We start from the raw sequence: 21,200 nt of genomic DNA on the forward strand, positions 1-21,200 counted from the left end.
AGTTCCAGAACATCATTAATAGTTACTACAATTGACAGGATTAACCCCCTCTCTTCCCCCACGCAGAGCTGCAGAATGGGCAGCGTGGGGCGAAGAAGTGCATAAACAAGGTCTGTGCAAGTCTTGATAGCAAACTGTTTATCTGCAGCCTGCCCCCACCCAGCTGGCTGCTGGGCTAGCATGAGTCAGCTCCTTTCGGGGAGGCTGAATGCCAGAAATGAGCCAAGGAGGATTAAAGCCTTCACTTTGTTTATTCTTTCTTAAATATATGACTCCTCCGCGTCAGTGAGAAAACCCTTTTCTACAGACATAGCCCCAGTGCAAACTTCCCAGCGCTGTGCCTGCCCAAGCACAGGCCTGAAGGTTTGCTTTTCAGAGGCAGATCCCACAGAACCCCATAAAACCCCATTGAGCACAAAGCCCTCCATAGAGACGACCCTGCCCCACTGAGCTCCCACTGCACCCACAGCCCCCAGCCCAGCCCCAAGCCGCACAGGGACACACAGACAGCAGAGGAGTGTCACTGAATGAACTTTATTTGTCTGTCACAAGCTGTCAGCTCCGGAGCATTTCTGCAGGTGCATCCAATGGCTGTCGGGTGCTCCGGGATCTTTCGTGCTGGTGCTTAGTGGTACTTGCGAGCCAGGGCGTGAGCCACCACGCGGACCAGCTTCTGCCAGGCAGCCTGGCATTCAGGAGTGAAGTCCTTGGTGAAGTGGGCGGCCAGGACGATGATGAGGATGTCACCCAGGAGCTGTGGGGATAGGAGGACCCTCTGTTAGCAATGCCCTGAAGACAGCCTGTCCCTGTGCCAGTGCTTGCACCAGCACCAGGGAAACATACCTAGCCTTAAAAATGACCCTATAAACTACAGCTCTTGTTAAGACATACCTTGAACTCATTAATCCTTTTGTTCAGTCTAAACACTGAAATGCACAACATGCAAAACACACCTGTCTGGGCTGGCCCGCTGGGCCCAAGTCTTTCCATCTCACCCACTCTCCCTCTGCTATGACTATGGGAAGAGGAGCCACAGGTTCTCCAGAAATCCTCCATTTGGCTGCAGGTGGCAGCTCCAAGGAACAGGCGGCACAGCTGAGCTCCTGCTGGCATGTGGGAACTCTACCACCCCAGCCATCTCACTCCTTGGCTCTCAGCATCCAGCCACTGTCCCTTGCTCCTCATCCATCTGTCCCTTCTCCATGCCAGGTTGCACTCTTGCTCCTTCACTTTCCCCTTGGCTCAGACTATTTCCCACTCCAACAGTGGTCTTGCTTTGCTCTGCCCTCCATTTCTGCACTGCAGACACCTCCTCATGCCTTCCCTTCTCCTTCGTATCTTCACTGTCACCCACTCATCAGCCCCTCCATCCATCCCCTTCATTCCTTTCTCAGGTTGGTGTGTGCAGGTGCCCCTTCCCTCCCTCTCTCCTACCTCTGACCCTGACCCCAGCCACCAAATTCTACTAACAGTATGGGGAGATCTATGGGGAGCACCCCCATATTGGCCCTGGGGGACATAGAGAGAATCTCCTCTTGGAGGTGCATTGGGATGGGACCCAGCCAAGATCACAGCTCACCCTGAAGTTCTCGGGGTCCACATGCAGCTTGTCACAGTGCAGCTCGGACAGTTGGGAGAAGGTGTTCTTGATGTTGTCCAGGTTCTTCACGGCATCCCCAAAGGAGGTGAGCACTTTCTTGCCATGGGCGCGGACCATGGGGTTGCCAGTGATGGCGGTGGCACTGGACAGGTTCCCAAAGGACGCAAAGAACCTCTGGGTCCAGGGGTAGACGATCAGCAGCCTGCAGAGAGACAGAACACACAAGCACACACCTTTAGTTGCAACCATTTCCATACCCAGAGAGCAGCTGAACCGATGCCCCAAAGCTGGACCTACCTGGCCAGGGCTTCAGCCCCGCATTCGGCCACATTGACCTTGCCCCAGAGGCCGGTGATGAGCTGCTTCTCCTCAGCAGACCAGTGCACCATGGCGGCGGTTGGAGGGTAGCGTGTGGCTGTAGGTACGGAGGAGGTCTGGGCTCTTGCTCCCGCGGGGATCGCACGCTGGTGAGCGGCCGTCCGTGTCCCCGCTTTTATCCGCTCCGCCGGGCCCCTCCTCTCCCCTGTGCACCCCGCAATTGGCTGCGGCTCAGGGGGGCCCCCAGCCTTGGCACCCCGGGGGAGGGAGCGCAGCATCAGGGTGGGGCACAGGGCAAGGTGCCCAGATCTGCAGCCAAAGCAGCACCCAGCCCCCCCCCAGATCCCCAGCTCTGCAGCTCTATACGGAGTGCGCCATACGTCCCCATGCATGGTGTGGGCATGGCACCCTGTGCCCACCCCAGTGCTGTGAGCACAGCGCGTGCCAGGGTGCCCCACAAACAGTTCCAGACCACAGCACTCTGCATCGCTGTGAGGCAGGAGACCACAACTTGGGTCTGTTGGGTCCTTCCTTGCAGCACACCAGCTGCCTGCATGTGGTTTCTCTCTCTTCCTCTTCCTGAAGGGGCTACTAGGACCAGGCTCTCTTGTTCTTTCCCATCAGCTATTGAACAATTTGTTGACTTCAGGATAGCACTAAGTGGGCTGCGGACAGCAGGGTGCATAGCTCTGGCCCCAAAGATCCTGCAGGCAGGGGGAAACAAGGCAGGCTCAGAACTCAGAACACAGAGATCACCTGCGTGGCATTCAGTGCACAGATGATCTAGGAGAGGTGGGACACATTGGGTACACCGGGGACAGCCTCACTGGCAGCAGGAAGGCAGTGCCTGACCTGACCCGGTGACATGGCAGCATGTTGTGAGAGCTGCCTGGGGTTGCCAGCAAGCGAGGGCTGGAACTGGGATGGACGTTATGGGGCCAGAACCTGGCTGCACACAGAGCATCAGCTGGCCCAGGGGATGGGTGGCCATGGAGCAAGGCACTGGTGTTGGCCATGGGCTGTGGCTGACATTTGTGCTCAAAGCTGCACTGGTTTTCCTCTGCACACTTGCTTCAGAAAGGGCTGGGTAGAAGGGCCATGCTGCACAGAGCTGCGTTCGGTGCATGCCTGCACTGCAGCTGTGCCTTCTGCCTTCTCCCTGATAACGGGGCAGGAGGGTGTGAGCAGAAATTCATCGTGCCAGGACCCAGAGGTGTCCCTGAGCTGCTCTGCAATCTGTGGGGATGCTGCCAGCCACATCTGGGCTAAAATGGGGATGGGAGCCTGGAGAGCACCACAGCCCTCTGCACTGTGGGGACTTGAGGGAACTTTTGCTGCTGAGAAGTTAGATGTAGGGGCAGTGAAACCAAATGCTCTGCCCTTTCTGTATGTGGAATGATCATTCTTGGAACATTTTTTGCTTTAATAGATTCCTGTGACTATTACATTCTGCCCTTAATAATTTGAGCATGGTAAGGATTTAAACAAGGGCAGATAGCCAGTACCATAGAATCATAGAATATCTTGAGTTGGAAAGGATCAGAAGGATCATAGAGTCCAACTCCCGGCTCCTTTTCATGTTTCCTTCCATCAGAGACGTCACAAACAACACACCTCATCTCACTGCAGCTGCACGTTTTGTGCAAAGGTTTGTTCCCCTTGAACTGTGGAAGGTCACAACATTAAACGCAGTGATGTTGCTGATGCCTCAATGTAGAACCAGAGTGTTCCTATCTGTATTTTGGGGTACGTTTACTTGGTCAGGTCTTGAATGCTCCCCGTGTTCTCCAGCTTAGACAGATCTCGCCTGCAGGAGCTCAAGGAAACAAACCGTGTCCTGCAGCACAGTGTCTGTGAGCACCTCGTTCCATTCCCAGCCCAGAGCAGCCCCCACCCTGACCCCACAGAGAGACAGAGACTCCATCCTGACTGCAGCAGTGTTTATTTGGCAGTTACAGCCCAGCAGACCCCGCTGGGAGCATCCCCACGTGGCTGTGGGGCTCAGTGATACTCGTGGGCCAGCGCATGGGCCACCACACGCACCATCTTCTGCCAGGCAGCCTGGCATGCAGGAGTGAAGTCCTTGCCAAAGTGGGAAGCCAGGACAACGATCAGGATGTCCCCCAGGAGCTGGCGAAGGAGGAAGAATAGAAGCCATCAGCCAGTGCTATCCCCACCTCCTTCATACCACGCAGCCATCCCAGGGCAGTGATGGAGATCCATCACAGAGCAAGGAACAGATCTGCTGCAGCCCATGCCCTGTTCCATCCTGTTCTCTGGCACTCACTGGGATGCTGGAACACACTGTACCTCACTCCCCAAACACCTTCCCTACTCCAGCTGTGCCAGTGACCCCTCTCAGCTCTGGATGTGTTTATTCTCCCTTAGTTTCCCCACTCCCCTGGCTCTCCTTTGGCTTGGATCCTCTCATTCTGTTGAAATGGCTCTGTCTATTTTCTGTCCTGGATTAACTCATGTCCAAGCTCATCTCCTCCCCTCCGATCCTGTCTTTGTTTCTTCTCTTCTGCTCCCTTGCTGCTCCAGCCTGGTATTGTGTCTCTCCATTCACTCTGCAGACTGCATGTAAATCACTCCACATTTTGTGCCCATCCACTCCACCTCTCGCACACCTCAGTCCTATAACTCCTGCCTATACTCCCCAGAGGCTCACCCTGAAGTTCTCAGGGTCCACGTGCAGCTTGTCACAGTGCAGTTTGCTCAGCTGGGCAAAGCTCTTCTTGATGTTGTCCAGGTTCTTCACAGCCTCCCCAAAGGAGGTGAGCACTTTCTTGCCATGGGCGCGGACCATGGGGTTGCCAGTGATGGCGGTGGCACTGGACAGGTTCCCAAAGGACGCAAAGAACCTCTGGGTCCAGGGGTAGACAATCAGCAGCCTGCAGAGAGATGGGACACACAAGCACACACCTTTAGTTGCAGCCATTTCCATACCCAGAGAGCAGCTGAGCCGATGCCCCAAAGCTGGACCTACCTGGCCAGGGCTTCAGCCCCACATTCGGCCACATTGACCTTGCCCCAGAGGCCGGTGATGAGCTGCTTCTCCTCAGCAGACCAGTGCACCATGGCGGCAGCTGAAGGGTTTGCTTTGGGTTTCCCTGAACAATGAGTAGGAAGTGGGGCCAAAGCCTACTCATGGATTTTTATACACCGGTAACAGCTTGCCCTAATCTCAGTTGACATTGCCATTGGTTGTGACCGGGGAGGGAGTTGTGCTGCAGAAGGAAAGATAGCAAATTTGGATGCTGTCCAAGGGGAAAAGGGGCCCATTCCCCCTCTGTCTTCAAAGGGACCAGCTTCATCTCACACCCCCGCTCTCGCAGCCGCTGCCCCGTGTGTAGCCCCAAGTGTAGGTGGAGCTGCCCGCATGGCTTCGCCATGGTCATAGGTTTACAGTGTCACTGCCAGTGGCTGGGGACTGAATTTGTGGAGGAGACCCAGCGAGACAGGCAGTGATGTCAGGGAGCTCACAGCGTCTGCCTTGGCCTTGTTTTCAGACTCTTGGTACATCAATGTCTGCCCTCCTGGGAATCCATCGTGAATCCAGGCATCATCAGCCCCAAACTGAAGGATCAGAGGCTTTCTGGGAAATGAGAGCTCAGTGCTTATCCCAAACGTACACCTCATGCCTTGAATACAAGATTCTCCTTTCTTGACAGTACTCATAAAGAGTTTCACAGCTGCTGTCCCTTGCTATTGTCCATAGCTGTTGCCCACAGTAGTTCTCCATAGTTGTTCTTTGTGTTGACCACAGTGGTTCTCCATAGTGGTCCGTAGTGGCTCTCCATAGTCATCCATAGTAGTTCTCCATGGTTGTTGTCCATAGTTGCTGTCCGTTGATTCAGAGTGTTTCCTACTAGCAGGAGAAGCTGTCAAAAAACAGGAAAAGCTCTTTCCAGTGTCACTTTATAATGATGCTCCATGGGATGTGCTTTGCACTCAGTTGTGCAAGCAGCCTGTGGCAGTGAGGAGCTGAGCCCTGCCTGCTGAATTCAGCTGCAGTTGGTCGCCTGGCCATAAACTCCACTGTTCTACCAATGGCAGTTCTGTTTATGCTAACTGCGTGTGTGCAGTTCGTTCCTTCGTGTGCTTTCTCATTTGGTACAGACGTGAAATGAGGAGGTTGTAATGACAACAAATTGCTCTGCAGATGCAAGTTGAGGATTTGTTGTTAACGGGGTGGGTTGGTGAATTGGTGGCTGCCGTCATGCAGTGCCTCTGCACCAGAACAGCTCAAGTGCCCCATCCCACAAGGGCAGATCCAGACTTCTAAGCCAGGTGTAAGATGAGGTGCTAAGCCATGAGTTGAAGAAGCAGCTCCTGGGGATTGCTGACCTTCCCCTGATTTCTCTTGTGCTCCTGAGCAGAACCAGAGGCTGCGTGCCCCCTTTTGCAGCAGGTGGGCGCTGGTCCACAGTGAGCTCAGTGAGGTGGATTCAGACTGGAAGGTGTCTGCAGGATTGGAAAGAAGCCTTCACTCTTTCTGCCAAACAGTGAGATGAGATGACTGAGGGATGCTCAGCAGAAAGCAAAGAACAGCTCAGATGGTCCCAGTCCTGCACTCTGCTTTGGAGATCTTCAGGGATGACTCCATCTCATGCACCTCTAAGTCAGAACTCATTTGCACCCACACGGGACAGATTCACTTCACCCACATCCTTTCTCCAGCATCCTTCCATCCTGCTGTCTCCTTTGGTCTGATTGGAGGAGCCCCATATGTGGCTCTTCACTTCCTGGCCATGGCAATCCCATGGACAGGAACCTTCATACTTTCAGGGCCATGGAGTCCAACTGCCCTGCAATACACAGGGACACCACAGGTAGATCTGGTTGCCCAGGGCCTGATCCAGCCTCACCTGCAAAGTCTCCAGCGATGGAGCATCCCCCACATCTCTGGGCGGCCCATTCAGTGCCTCACCACCCTCACTGGAACAGACTTTTTCCTTCCACCCAACCTGAATCTCCCCTCTCTGAGCTTGAAGCCATTTCCCCTGTTGTCACCACAGACCCTGCTCAAGAGTCTGTCCCCTTCTTTCCTGTTGCTGCCCTTTAGATACTGACAGGCCGCTCTCAGCTCACCTCACAGACTTCTCTTCTCTTCTCTTCTCTTCTCTTCTCTTCTCTTCTCTTCTCTTCTCTTCTCTTCTCTTCTCTTCTCTTCTCTTCTCTTCTCTTCTCTTCTCTTCTCTTCTCTTCTCTTCTCTTCTCTTCTCTTCTCTTCTCCATCTGCACAGCCCAGCTCTCAGCCTGTGCTCATAGGAGAGCTGTTCCATCCCTGGATCATTGCTGTGGCCCTTCTCTGGATGCTCTCCAGCAGCTCCATGTCTCTCCTGCACTGAGGACTCCACATCTGGACGCAGTGCTCCAGGTGAGGCCTCACAGCACAGAGCAGAGGGGCAGGATCACTCCCTGACCTGCTGGCCGTGCTGCTTTGGTGCAGCCCAGGATGCAGGTGGCTGTCTGGGCTGTGAGGGCACAGTGCTGGCTCATGGACAGCTTCCATCCACCAGAACTCCAAGGTCTCTCAGCAGGGCTGCACTCAATCCTTACATCCCCCAGCTTGTATTGGTTGTGAGGGTTGCCTCAACCCAGGTGCAGACCTTACACTTGGCTTTGTTGAACCCCATGAGGTTCACCTGGCCCCACTGCTCAGCTTGATTGGGTCCCTCTGGATGGCATCCCATCCCTCTGCTGTGTCTGCACCCCACAGCTCGGGGTCATCAGCAAACTGCAGTCAGCCACCCGACCCCACTGTTGACATCACTGATGAAGATATTAAAGATATCATGGATAAATCATCTTACTGGCAGCAAAAAGCGGCTCTGGGCCTTGACAAAAGAAGCAGTGTTTGTTGGTCACTCTGATTGCAGCAAGCAGCACCCTGTGCCAAGCTTTGCTTATCAGCAGGAGTGGCAGATGTACAGCCTCTGGACTATAGCCAGTCCCCTTCTGTCTCCTGCAGAACATGCAGTGGCTTAAGTTGAAAGCTGGTCTGTCCTGCCAGTGTCTGCTCCCAGTTGGTTTCTGTGGTGGTCTAAGTGAGGAGCTCGTAAACAGGAGGGGGAGTGGTTGTTTGTGAGGGTGGGCAGTGATGGGACAAGGGGGAATGGTTTTAAAGTGAGACAGGGGAGGTTTAGGTTGGATCTGAGGAGGAAGTTTTACACCCAGAGGGTGGTGACGCACTGGAACAGGTTGCCCAAGGAGGCTGTGGATGCCCCATCCCTGCAGGCATTCAAGGCCAGGCTGGATGTGGCTCTGGGCAGCCTGGGTGACCCTGCACACAGCAGGGGGTTGGAGCTGGGTGAGCACTGTGGTCAACCAGGCCATTCTATGGTTCTATGATTCTATGAGAGCAGACTTCAGGCTGCTTGGGGAACTAGTTGGCAAGGCCCCCTGGGAAACTGCTTTTGATGCACTGGGGTCCATTAGTGCAACCCAGGCCATTCTATGATTCTGTGATTCTATGACATAATGCTAAAAAGCCATTTGCTGCTGGGCAGGAGAGTGTTGTGTTGTAGGAAAGCTGTTCTGGTTTCTGTTGGCTTTTTGTTTTTCCCCCCTATCCTATCACACAGGATGGATATGAAGCCCACAGGGGTCACAAGTGCAAATCCCTGCTTTATCTGCAGGAAGGCAGAAAACATCTTCCTAAATCACACAAAACAGGGGTTTCATCACTCTGAGACAGACATATATTTCCCTGTCATTTTTTAACTTTCTCCTGAATAAGACTGATGCTCTTAGACAGAACCCTTCCATTATAGTGAAAAACCATTGTCCATTAAGCCAATCTGAGTTTAAAATGGTCCAATCCTATGTAAAAACTGCCCTTAGTCCCTCTTCTCCAGACATCTACATCTTCTTGGAGGCAGCATCTTCTGCTCAGAATGCCCAGAGCTCCTGGAAAGAGCACTTTCATCTGATACAGAAAAGGTTTTCTATCACCTCTTTGAGGATGTGTTTTTAGTCTAAGCTGCCTTGAGGGAACCTCTCCAAATCCACACCCTCACACACTGCAGGCTGAGAAGCGTCCAGCCCTGCAGCTCTGCCTTCTGTGCAGAAGAGGACAGAAATATTCCCTGGTGATTTCTGCAGACTGAAGGCACTGCTTGGTGGTCTGGGATGTGCCAAGTGCTGCACGAGGGGCCTCTGTCCCCAGATGTCCCCTGATGTCCCCCCCCCTTTGGCAAACCTGGCTGCCTTTTTGGACCGTGACACTCCCCACAGCCCTGAGCCCCCTTTCCTCTCTGGTGCCCTTTGCTCCCACCCAAACAGGATCACACCAAGCAATTCAGGCAATGTGTTTTTTTATTGACTTTCACAGCTGTGTCCTGCTCTGGGAGCTCAGTGGTACTTGTAGGCCAGGGCATGGGCCACCACGCTGACCAGCTTCTGCCAGACAGCCTGGCAGGTCGGGGTGAAGTCCTTGGAGAAGTGCGCGGCCAGCACGATGATGAGGATGTTCCCCAGGAGCTGCAGGGACAAGCAAAGCAATGGGGTCAGTACAGTGTGGAGCAACCTCCCCCGAACAGCACCCAGTAGCTGCAGCTGAACCCCACTGCTCTGGGGGCTTCAGAGATGCTCTTTCTGCAGGAAAATGTGATGTGCTCCCCACAGACACCAAGATCCACCTGCTCCATCCTTGCATCCTCACACTCGCTTTCTCCAGCCTCTACACTGTTCTCCCAAAATGTTTCTGAGGTGGGGCTCAAGTCAGTGCCGTGTCTGCCTGCTGCATTTCCACAGCAGGGGCAGGAATGGAAGCCAAGGGCCTCATCCAGCCCCCACAGCCACAACCCCCCCCAGCACCCCACTCTCCTTTTCCTTCTCTCTTCATCTGCTAACCTTGCTCCACACCCAGACCTCTCTGTCTCTAATCCCGGTCTGCTGATCTCTCCCCATCAGCACGCAGCCCCTGATGATCCCTGTGTCTTCATCCCACACTGGTTTTTCCCTCTTCTCCCATATAAGTCATCCCTGAGGGCACGGTGTGCCAAGGAGAAACTGCACATGGCACTCGTCCCTTTGACCCTCAGCCCCCCTCAGCCTCCCTCCTTCCTTCTGCTTTTCTCCATCCTCCAGGCACTCAGAGCATCTCCCTCTGTCTGTCCTCAGATCTGTTACAGCCTGGAGCCTCTTCCTGCCCCTTCCTTCAAGTTACCAGATGCACAGCCTTCCCTCTCCCTCTTAAGGATGCACTATTCCATCCAAACCATCCCCTTTCTCTTCGACACCTAAAACATCTGCTACTTAAGTTCCCCCAGCACTCCCCAGGCCATGAGCTGCTCCACAGGATGGAGGGACAGACAGGCAACCTCAGCATCTCACCCTGAAGTTCTCGGGGTCCACGTGCAGCTTCTCGCAGTGCAGCTCCGACAGCTTGGCGTAGGTGTTCTTGATGTTGTCCAGGTTCTTCACGGCTTCCCCGAAGGAGCTCAGCACTTTCTTGCCATGAGCACGGACCTTGGGGTTCCCAATGATGGCAGTGGGGCTGGAGAGGTTCCCGAAGTTATCAAAGAACCTCTGGGTCCAGGGGTAGACGATCAGCAGCCTGTAGAGAGACAGGGGACACAAGCACACACCATTAACACTCCCTCCTAGAACTGCAGTGGTTTCAGTATCCAGGGTGCAGCTGAGCCGACCCCAGGAGCAGACCTACCTGGCCAGGGCTTCGGCACCACATTCCTCCACGTTGACTTTGCTCCAGACGCTGGTGATGAGCTGCTTCTCCTCGGCGGACCAGTGCACCATGGTGGCGATGGGGTTGGCGTGTGGCTGTGGGAGCACTCAGAGCTTGGAGCTGAGCTGCAGACCCCGGGGGCTTTTATCCACTGCTGACAGCTCCTCCCCACCCCACACTGTGGGGTCATTGGCTGGGACGGGTTGGGGTCCATGCCGGGGGGGGTCTGTCCATGGGTGGTCAGTGTGCACAAGGTGTGGCCTTCCATGAAAAGACAGTGACCAGCTTAACAGGCGGCTCCGGACACAGCAGCCCTTATCTCACTGTCCTCACTGCAGCCCTGCACGTAGCACCCCTGTGGAAGGCACTGAGCCCCCCTGTGTAATGCATTCCAATGGCTTCACATCTGCAGTGCCCAAATGTTGGCTCCTCTGCAGCACTCACAGGCTCCCTAAACCTGGGGGTTTCTCAGACAGGTGGCAATGAACCTGGGCACTGCCCTCATCCTTCTACCCAGAGCAGCTGCCTGGGGATGCTGAGGGCTCGTCCCTGGCTGCAGCTCTGCAACTCTGGATCATAGAGTTATTTGAGTTGGAAGGGACCTTTAAAAGCCATCTGGTAGGGCTCTCATACAGCGAATAGGGACAGCCACAGCTCCATCAGGTGCTCAGAGCCCCATTCAGCCTGACCTTGGCTGTCTCCAGGGTCGGGACATCCACCACTTCTCTGGGCAACCTGTGCCAGTGCTTCACCACCCTCATATTTTCCTTACGTCCAGTCTAAATCTCCTTTGTGCTCTCACTTCTGGGAAGTAAAAGGCCTTGCATAAAGACAGTAGAATCAGTCACTCCACAACCAGACCAGCCATGTCCAGGTTCAGAGCCTGACCAAAAGCTTGGCTGGGTCTCACTGGGTTTTTGCTATTCCTGGGCTGAAGGGCACAGGCAAAATGTTGCCCCTGTGCATGGGCACACGAAGCCGGGTTGTGGGGGGCATGCAGAACCACAGCAGGGCTGTGAGGTTTGGCTGTTTCAGAGGCAGTCTGGGAGGCTCCATCCACTGGGGACATGGTTAGTGGGCATGGGGGTGATGGGCTGTTGGTTGGATTTGATCTCAAAAGACTGTTCCAGCCTTTATGATTCTATTGTAGGGTAGTTGAGCTAGATGAGCTCTAAGGACCCCTTCCAACTCAAAAGAATCCATCACTGTATGAACGAGCATGATAGTGATGGATTGATGTTTGGACTTGATGATCTTTTCCAGCCTTTAGGATTCTATGGCTCGATGATTCCATGATCTCTGACCTGCACCACTTACAGACCAATACTGCCACTGACCCTCACAGAGTGACACTGAGCAGCGGCACAAACACAGCACTCCGAGCTCCTGATCCAGCTGTGGGTGCCCTCATTCAGTGCAGGGGAATTGGACCAGGAGGTTTTTAAATGTCCTTCCAACTGGAACCATTCTACAATTCGTGGACATCCCAGTGGGATCAGGTTGGGATCAGGGTTGGGTGCCATCAGGCTACAGATTCTTGCTGCAGCACTCTAGGAGAAATTCTTACTTTGAATTATGCATTTATTTCATTATGTATTTATTTAGTTGCAATTTGTCAGTCCCATGCATGGCCCGTGGGCCCCTTCCAGCAGCAAGGTGGACCGTAGTGCTCTGATAATGCCGTGCAGGGCAAGGGCTGCTCAGCACAGATAAGTGTATCACACAGGTGGCCGGAGCCTGCTGCAGTTCTCACCTAAAGAGCAAACACAGCCACACACCCACGGCTCCTGAAGAGATCTGAAGGCTTCAGAAGCTCTTCAGCTTTAACTAAGACTCAGAATGAAATTGAATATGTGCAACCCTAAATGGCACACAGACATTCCCATCATGTGTCAGCACAGCACTGAGCAGAGCTGGCCAGGACAGCTGTATGCACAGCTGGGGGGGCAATGAACAGCCCGGAGTGCCCCTCTCACGTATTGCTTGGTTATTACTTCTCTTCCTGCAGTCTGCTTTGCCTGGCAGAGCCACACAAAGCATAAAATCCAAGCTACATCTGGGTTTATTATTAGCAATGCATTTGCCTCAGCTGTGATGGGAGTCTCATTTTCAGCTCGGTGAAGCTGAACTTTCAATAAAAAAGATAATGATGTTTTTCTTCAGTGTGTGAGGCTGCAGCATGACAGAGCTCGGGCAGGGGTGGCTGGGACAAGCAGTGAGCATCAGACACAGCGCTCAGAGCAGAGCACTGCAGCTTCACTCTTAATGAGGATCTGCGGTCAATAAATGCTGACTCTATGGGCCCCGTGGAGAAGCAAGCAGAGAGGAGAGAAACCCCAGGTCCCTGTTCCACTGATCTGCTCTCATGGGTGCACTGTGGAGCAGGGTCACGTCTCCATGAGGTGGATAATGGTGGTCCTGAGAGACACTGGAGGGAGGGAGCAGAGGAAATGGGGCTCTTCACTTTACCATGACAAGTTTACATAGTGCAGAACTGGCCTACCCTTGCCATGCTGCTGATGCACAGCTACTGCCCAGATGGACCCCAAACTGGGATCCAGAGCGTGGCCTTACAGAACAGCCACAGACCCAAAGGGACAGGCAGAGCTTTTCCTCTGGGCCCCCGTAGGACAAACTTAATGACCTATTTAGGAAAATGAGAGCAGCAACCAGTTGGCCTGAATCGCCATAACTGACACACCTTGCCACGTCTGAACACAAACACCAAGGATTTATGAGGGGTTTCTTCCTTAGGCTTCTTCTTTAGGAGGGAAGAGGAGGCAGAAAAGACCCCAGAAGATGTATGGGCAGAGCAAAGTGCAGTCAGAGCAGATCGTGGTTTTGCAGCGGGCTCAGGGCTCCATGCTATTGCTGCAAGGAAAGACACCTAACTGAGCCCTGGCTCATCACCCTCAGCTTAAAGACAGATCAAATGGCTTCCATGCAACAGCAATAAACTGAGGGGGAATATAACTGAGGGTTCCATGAGCACTGCTCAGCCCCCACAGCATCTGGTGGTACACAGCGTTGGGTCTGTACAGACAGAGGTCAGCATCCCAGCCCTGCAGCCTGGATGCTGCTGTGGGACCTCAGCCTGTTCATTCCATATGCACAGGCCAGGAACACAGCATTTCTGCATTGCTGGTTGTTAATAAACTACTGACTGCAGCAGTGAAGAAAAAAAAAACAGCAGCAAAGGACCAGTTCTAGCAGTGAAATGGATGGGGGTCAGGGGCTCACTCCTAACCTGGACACCTCATTTTGGTATCCAGGCTTAACCCTTCATGCCCGTTAGCTCTGATTCAAGAGGCACAGAGCAGCCCTGGCTGTGCTCGGGTCATTATTCATGTGATTCATTGTCAGCCTCTCAGGGCCTGAGCTTCATGCCATACGAGTTGCTCACAGTGCAAACATCAGCACTGGAGCTGCTTTACAGCCTTGTGCTGATTTAATATCACAGGAAATCCAGTGTGTCTGAAATGTTGGTCCCATTGTGCAGTTTGGGGCTGTTCACAATAGAAATGCACAGAAATGCTCAGAGGACCTCCAGGCACTGCAGCAAAGGGCCCTGACCCCATTCACATATCCCTCTCCCCACATCCTTGTAAAGGAATTCTCCAGGCTCAGTTCAGAAGGGATGGGAGGCACGAGGTCAGGTGTGAGAGCCGGGATATCCAGACAGGAGTGAAAGATTTAATTACACAGCTGCTGGGTTATCCCTCAGCACAAGAAGAAAGCAGAAATGGGCCAAAGCAGCTCAGTATGGATGAGGAGGTGTCCCAAGGCTGCACCACTTGAGGTAACGCTTTTCCTGCCCATAACTGAGCTGATGACTTGCTCTCACTCCTGCTCCTCACCAGGGAGCCCAGGATCATTGCCAGGGTGTCACAGAATCATAGAATCTGGGTTGAGAGGACCCCAATGCTCATCCATTCCAACCCCCTGCTGTGTGCAGGGTCCCCAACCAGCAGCCCAGGCTGCCCAGAGCCACATCCAGCCTGGCCTTGAATGCCTGCAGGGATGGGGCATCCACAGCCTCCTTGGGCAACCTGTTCCAGTGCGTCACCACCCTCTGGGTGTAAAACCCCCTGTGTCCATCTACTCAACACGAGAACACAGACCCATGGCCAAGAGTGCCAGCTCCTGTTCTCCCACCAGAGCTCCTGCCTTGGCCTGGGGGCAAACAGAGCCCTGGGAACACCAGGATGTGACATACTAGGCCACATTACAATGGACTCCTGGAGCAGTCTCAGCCCTTCCAGCTGTGCTGGGAGCAGCATCCCCACAGCACAACACCCCCTATCAGCTGCCTCACAGCCCTCTGCCCACTGCCCCCCTATCGCCCCCCGGCAGCCCCACGCCCTGCCAGCCCCACACCAGATAGTTCCTCACCACCCTGACTGCAGCCCGAGATAAATCCAGCACCAGACTGCGCCCACCCACTGCTGCCTGCTTTCTCCCCTTGGGGTTAGCAGAAGTGGGCTGGGGTCTGGGCACGCCTCCACCCAGCAGCTGCTGTCGATTCCTGTGCAGCCTCTATAGGAAAACTGAGTTTTCCCCCTGTCGTTTTCCTTAGGGAGGAGTGAGGTGGTGCAGGGGAGGATTTCAGGGTCTTCTTCACTATTGCCCCAAATGCTGACAGTGGTGCCAAGTGAACACAGCACAGCTGGTGGGGCAGGAGGGAGATGAGCCCCCCCCCCCTGCTCCTCCATCAATGTGGGGTTCCTAAAGGTGCTCCCAGGGGGTTCTTTGCATGGGAGGAGGGAGGGGGAAGAAGCAGACCCACAGAGGAGGCCCCTTCTGGGACCATTCAGGTGAAATAAATGACTGCAGTGCCACAGACTGAACTGTAATGCTCTGACCTGGAGGGCAGCAGTGCAAAAATGCCTTCAAGCATTATGAGATGTTGAGTTCTATGCATTACATTATATCCGGTATGTGATAATGTTTCCTACAAGTGACATTGTGTCCTATATGTCACGTTGTGTCCTACACTTGGCGTTGTGTACTGTATGTGACAGTCCTGTCCTACACGTAGCACTGCATCTTACAGGTGCTATTGTGCCTTACAGGTCATTTTGTGTCCTGTATGTCACACATCCTACAAGTGACTTGTGCCCACTCAGCAGGGAATTCCTTCTGGGGAGCTCTATGGGGGAGGCTCTGCCAGCACAGGGCCCAAACTCACAGCTGTGGGCTGAAGAGAGAAGAAAGTGGCTGCAAGGCCAATGCCCAAGGCTGGATGGTGGGTGTTTGATCCCCATCTCCAGACAAGAAGGGAGCTGGGAAGGACCCCCATCCCCCAGATACCCAGCACTCAGTGGGAACCTTGAGTCCTAGACTGCAGCCCCATGCTTGCTAATGGAAGGTGCCTGTGAGCAAGGAGGGTGCCTGTGGGGTCAGGGGGGTGCACTGCTGTGCTCAGAGATGGGCCTTCCTCCTCCTGTGTGCAGCATGGAACCACTGGGTGAGGAATGCACTTTCTGTGTAGTCTGTGTTCCCCCAATGCATTTGAAGCAATGAATGCTGACAGTGGACCAGGGATGGGCCTGAAGCCCACCAGGGATGGGCCTGTCGTCCACACAGCTCATAGAATCATTGAGGTCAGAAAAGACCTTCAAGTTCACCAAGCCCAGCCATTAACCTGACCTACCAAGTCCCACCACTCAGCCCTTCTGCCCTTTAAACACCCCCAGGGATGGGGACTCTACCTCTGCTATGGCCATTCCTCTCTTGACCACCCTCTCCATGAAGGAATTTCTTTTCATTCACAGTCTAAACCTCCCCTGGCACAACCTGGGACCACCACACAACATGAGGCCATTGAGCAACATTGAATCATCGAATGGTTTGGGTTGGAAGAGACCTCAGGGATCATCAAGGTCCCAGCTCCCCTGCCACAGGCATGGCCACCAACCTCCGGAGGGCTGTTGTACAACATGAAACCAGCACATAACATGAGACCACTGCACTAAGTGGGACCACTGCCCAGTGCAAGACCATTTTACAGCCTGGGGCTGCAGCACAACATGAGACCATTGCACCAAGTGGGACCATTGCACAGCATGAGATCACTCCACAACCTGGGACCACTGCCCTAATGTGAGACCACTGCACAGTGTGAGACTGCTGTACCACCTGGGACCACTGCCCTGTGTGAGACCATTGCACTGAGTGGGATCATTGCACAGCATGAAAACATTGCTTAATCTGAGACCATTGCACAGCATGACACCTCTCTCCCAGGGGTCCCACACGTCTGTAGCACTGTGGGGCTGAGCTGAGCACAGAGAGCAGCCCACAGATATTGTCTCCCCCATCTCAAGGGCAGCAGTGCTGAGGCTGCCCTGCAGCAGGGCACTCGGGTGGGCTCTGAAGCCCCCTTTCCCAATGCTTTGTCCATCAGTGTGAGCTGTCAGCAGCGCTGTGCTGAGTCACGGTTGTGTGGGTTGCCATGGGGTGATAACAGGGCTGACACAAACAGCACGGCGGGGCTGTGATAAGGCCCTTGGCTCACTTTTGTGCTGCGTCAGAATTCTGAGGCAGCAGAAATTAATTCTGCTGAGGCAGAGGAGCAGCCAGCTGAAAAAATATTGCGTGCTTTGTTATTTATTTATATGTATTTTCTAGCAGAGCCAGGAGAGCGTGTGGCCCCTGGTTTGCTCAGCAAGGGCTGCAGATGTGTCCTGCAGCTGTGGGATTTCCCAGCTGCCCTCCATCCCAGGGCAGCCACCAGTGCCCATATTCCCAAAGGGACAGTGGGGCACGTCCTGTGGCCGACCCCTCTTCTCCAGGGAGGTGGGGGAGTCAGCGGGGTTGGAGGTGTATAAGAGCTGTGGAGATGTGGCACTGAGGGATGTGGTCAGTAGGTGTGATGGGGTGGGTTGGGGTCGGACTTGGGGATCTAAGAGGGCTTTCCTGACCTTCATGATTTGATGATTCTATGACCCTGTGTCTGACCCTATTCCTGGGGCACTAAACCTTGCTTCCCTGAACACAGGAAGGTTTTGGGGAGCTGAGGGAGCCCCCCTTCCCCATGCTGGCACAGCTCCTGATCCACCATCAGTTCAGCTGGTGGTTGGTGTTCAGCTTTGTGCAAACTGAGGCAGTGCAGCCTCTCACCCCAAGGCTCCCAGAACGGAGCAGGACAAGGTTCCCATTGGGAAAGGGATCCCAGAGTGGCTGAGTGCTGCCATACCACACCTGTCTCCAACAAGTGAGATACAGCACAATGCAATCCTCTCCACCTGGGCTTCCAGCAGTGCTCAGGCTGGAAGTGGTTCCAAACCCACTTCATCTCAGCTGCCTGTCACCCCCAGAGCTGCAGCTGCACACAGTCCCCTTCCCACCAGGCAGGCAGACTGCAGCTGGAGGCACCGCCACCGTCCTGGGATGTGTTTTATTCTGCCCATTCATATTGCAAGTCATCCAGCATGGAGTAGAGGAGGATCAGACCTCAGGGTGATGTGAGGAGCAGTCCAGGCAGCAGCTTCCCTCTCCAGGCAGGGAAACTGAGGCACGGCTTTAAGGAAGAGTGAGAGGGAAGGAAAAAAAGCAACAGAAAAAGAGAGGCCACGCTGGCCCTTATCCCAACCCGGACTGCAACTCCTGCTCCCCACAGGCAGCCATGGGTGTTGGCAGGACTTTCCAAGGGGAAGACACAGTGATGGGAAACTCTCAAAGACCCAAACTCTCATTTTCCATTGGTTATGAGGGGAAAGGAGCAGCCCTGTTCTGTTCAGATCATTTTCCACTCACAGCCCCCAAACCACCCAGAGAGCATGGGGGTCCCTCTGCTCAGTGTCCCTTCTAAGGCAGACATGAGGACCGGAGTTGGACCTACAGAAGAGTCTGCAGTTATTGTGGGGAAAGGACCCCAGCTGTGAGAGTCCTCGAGTCCTTTCCCCACCCCTTCTATCAGCAGGAGACCCCACTTCACCCACCAGAAAACCTCCCTTAGAAAACTGCCCATAAAAGCAGTTCCACTTCTGTATTTCTACTGGGGGGGGATGGAAGTCCTCAGGGACATCCAGCTTTGATGCAGCTTCCTTCTGATTTCCAGTTTACTTCTATCCATGGTCAGTTTCCAGATGTTGATTTGTCAGTAACACTTTCTTTCAGCCCACGAAGACCTTCTTTCCCCCTGTGGGTTTGTACACGGTGTGTTGTTTCGCTGGTTTAAAAGAATCAAGGTCTCCTGATCTCTGCTCCTAAGTTGCAGCAGATCAATGTCTGTGTCAGTGTGTGCATGCAGGGAAATGAGCACTATTCACCCTGCCAGGCTCTGCTGTGTCACAGCGCTGCTGGTCATGATGCCGCCTCTGATTGAGGTGCTTTGAGCCAAAGGACCCCAGGACTGCTGGTGTTACTCAGTGTGTGCATGAATCATGGAATCACAGAATGGTTTGGGTTGGAAGGGACCTCAAGGATCATGAAGCTCCAACCCCCCACCACAGGCAGGGCCACCAACCTCCATATTGATACCAGCCCAGGCTGCCCAGGGCCCCATCCAAGCTGGCCTTGAACACCTCCAGGGATGGACGGGGCATCCACAGCCTCTCTGGGCAGCTGTTCCAGCACCTCACCACTCTATAAACAACTTCCCCCTGACATCCAACCTCAATCTGCCCTCCTTCAACTCCAAAGCATTTCCCCTTGTCCTGCTGTTATCTGCCCTTTCACAGAGTTGACTCCCCTCCTGTCTGTAGGCTCCCTTCAGGTCCTGGCAGGCTGCAATGAGCTCACCCCGCAGCCTTCTCTTCTCCATGCTGAACAAGCCCAGCTCCCTCAGCCTGTCTTTGCAGTGTGGTTTGTGGCCATCAGCTGTTCAAGGACAAGATGGAGCATCCCTGTCTCACCCCACTTGGGACCAGCAGCAGCCAGACCAGATGCTGATGTTCTTCCTGGGTGATTTGCATCATGGAAAACCACTCAGCTCTCTTCTCCATGAACCTCCTGGTGCTGCTGGGGAACTGGATGGTCCCTGTTGTCATTAAGGCAGAGCAGAGCCTGCACACACCCATAAACCTCCTCCTCACTGTGCAGTCCTGGACTCTTTGTCCTTCTATCCTGTCTTCTGATCCTTAAGGCTGTTCTGAACGCTGTGACTTGGAGAGGGTGTCCCAGAGCCCTCAGCACCTGCATCTCCCATGTCCATGCTGTCCTGCTCTTCCTTATCCCCAAGATCTGCCTCTCCATGATGCACTGGATCAGCAAACACACATCAGCCCCAGGCCAACACTGTCACAGCAAACTCCCCCTCCATAGAACAAGGGGGAATGGTTTAAAGTGAGACGGGGGATGTTTAGGTTGGATCTTAGGAGGAAGTTTTTCCCCCAGAGGGTGGTGACGCACTGGAACAGGTTGCCCAAGGAGGCTGTGGATGCCCCATCCCTGCAGGCATTCAAGGCCAGGCTGGATGTGGCTCTGGGCAGCCTGTGCTGCTGGTTGGTGACCCTGCACACAGCAGGGGGTTGGGATGAGGGGCTGCTTATGGGGGGGGTTAGGGGGGAACGGGCGGAAGGTGCGACGGATCTGAGCCCCTGGCGGCTCTCTGCTGCCCCCTAGCGGGCATTGGGCGCAATTACAGCCCTGGCAATGGGGGGGGGGGGGTCTCTCCCCCTGCGTTCCCACGGATGTTCCAGGAGCTTCTAGGAAAACCTGCTTCTTTTCTTCCTCCTTTCCGCCTATTCCTCCTTTTTCAGGGGCTCTAAGCGATGTCTCCGAGAAGGGGCACTCGGCAGAGTGGTTTCCTGGAGGCGTTTTGCAGTGGAGCCGCTGTGGGTTGAAGGGCGCTTTGCTCGGGGCCGTCCCACAGCGCAGCGCTGGGCTTTAAGCTGTGTGTGTGCCTTCGTGTTTTCACTTCTGGGCTGAGGAACACGAATCTGCATCCACTTCTCAGGCCTGAGCTGCAGGAACAGCTGTGGGACAGGGCAGGGGACACCTGAGATCACAGAACCGTGGGGATTAGCAGGGACCTCTAATGGTCATCGAGCCCACCCCCACAAATGCTGGGCAGTGCCACACCAGCCCCGCTCCCTGCACACAGCTGTGCTGCTTTCAGCCGGGCTGGGATTCATGGCTCTGCAATGGAGCTGCTTAAGATTTAGGACGGGAATAATGCTGATAACACGGCTGTGTTTGGTCTATTGCAGAGCGGTGCTTACACAAGCCAAGGATGTTTTTCACCCTGCTCTGCCAGCACAAGGCTGGGAGGAAAGGGCCCCCACTGCAGCATGGAGCTCTGCGTGCCCATGGCTCAGCACACACTGGGGTATCCAGGCCAGGCTTGGGACAGGTCATTCCAGCTTCACCAATACAACACTGGTTTTCAGGCATCAGAAATAACTGTCAGCCATTCATCTCAAGGGGGTGAATGAAGCACGAGAACCTCGTTTGATTAAAATCATGTGTTCCTGCACCAGATTCAGCCCCAGGCAGGTGCTAAGTGCTGCAGTTCCTGTGCTGGGCACATCCTGACAGCTGGCAAGAAGGAATTCCTGCAAACACCCCATTTTCTGGAGCTTGAAAACCTCATTTTAAACTGTTTATTCCCACGATGTCAGACCACAGTTTTCCCAACTCAAA

General features: G+C 54.2%; 3 protein-coding genes across 3 annotated transcripts; all 3 read right to left on the reverse strand.

Annotated features, from left to right (window-relative positions):
* Positions 1-515: 515 nt before the first annotated feature.
* Positions 516-2,069, reverse strand: LOC107308585 (hemoglobin subunit beta). The gene is made up of 3 exons (XM_015852566.2): positions 1,898-2,069; positions 1,580-1,802; positions 516-754 (listed from the first exon to the last, which is right to left on the reverse strand). Exons 1-3 carry the CDS (start codon positions 1,987-1,989, stop codon positions 626-628), a joined length of 444 nt encoding a protein of 147 aa, XP_015708052.1. The 5' UTR covers positions 1,990-2,069; the 3' UTR covers positions 516-625.
* Positions 2,070-3,843: 1,774 nt separating this feature from the next.
* Positions 3,844-5,051, reverse strand: LOC107308586 (hemoglobin subunit beta-like). Its single transcript, XM_015852568.3, has 3 exons — positions 4,908-5,051; positions 4,590-4,812; positions 3,844-4,048 (listed from the first exon to the last, which is right to left on the reverse strand). Exons 1-3 carry the CDS (start codon positions 4,997-4,999, stop codon positions 3,920-3,922), a joined length of 444 nt encoding a protein of 147 aa, XP_015708054.2. The 5' UTR covers positions 5,000-5,051; the 3' UTR covers positions 3,844-3,919.
* A 4,172-nt stretch (positions 5,052-9,223) lies between these two features.
* On the reverse strand, positions 9,224-10,729 carry LOC107306759 (hemoglobin subunit rho). Its single transcript, XM_085536723.1, has 3 exons — positions 10,593-10,729; positions 10,262-10,484; positions 9,224-9,406 (listed from the first exon to the last, which is right to left on the reverse strand). The coding sequence occupies exons 1-3, from the start codon at positions 10,682-10,684 to the stop codon at positions 9,278-9,280; spliced, it is 444 nt and encodes a 147-aa protein (XP_085392849.1). The 5' UTR covers positions 10,685-10,729; the 3' UTR covers positions 9,224-9,277.
* Positions 10,730-21,200: the final 10,471 nt, after the last annotated feature.

The sequence above is a fragment of the Coturnix japonica genome, chromosome 1 (genome assembly GCF_054131305.1).
Source record: "Coturnix japonica strain WE chromosome 1, WE-NBRP24, whole genome shotgun sequence".
In the NCBI taxonomy this organism is placed as follows: domain Eukaryota; kingdom Metazoa; phylum Chordata; class Aves; order Galliformes; family Phasianidae; genus Coturnix; species Coturnix japonica.

Bases quoted from the DNA above. Each gene is read 5' to 3' on its own strand.
- LOC107308586 (XM_015852568.3), bottom strand. From the start codon at position 4,999: ATGGTGCACTGGTCTGCTGAGGAGAAGCAGCTCATCACCGGCCTCTGG. The intron at 4,813-4,907 runs GTAGGTCCAGCT...ATCTCTCTGCAG, and splicing joins GGGGCTGAAGCCCTGGCCAG to GCTGCTGATTGTCTACCCCT. The intron at 4,049-4,589 runs GTGAGCCTCTGG...CTCCTTCGCCAG, and splicing joins TGGACCCTGAGAACTTCAGG to CTCCTGGGGGACATCCTGAT.
- LOC107308585 (XM_015852566.2), bottom strand. From the start codon at position 1,989: ATGGTGCACTGGTCTGCTGAGGAGAAGCAGCTCATCACCGGCCTCTGG. The intron at 1,803-1,897 runs GTAGGTCCAGCT...GTCTCTCTGCAG, and splicing joins GGGGCTGAAGCCCTGGCCAG to GCTGCTGATCGTCTACCCCT. The intron at 755-1,579 runs GTGAGCTGTGAT...CTATCCCCACAG, and splicing joins TGGACCCCGAGAACTTCAGG to CTCCTGGGTGACATCCTCAT.
- LOC107306759 (XM_085536723.1), bottom strand. From the start codon at position 10,684: ATGGTGCACTGGTCCGCCGAGGAGAAGCAGCTCATCACCAGCGTCTGG. The intron at 10,485-10,592 runs GTAGGTCTGCTC...GTCTCTCTACAG, and splicing joins GGTGCCGAAGCCCTGGCCAG to GCTGCTGATCGTCTACCCCT. The intron at 9,407-10,261 runs GTGAGATGCTGA...TTGTCCCTGCAG, and splicing joins TGGACCCCGAGAACTTCAGG to CTCCTGGGGAACATCCTCAT.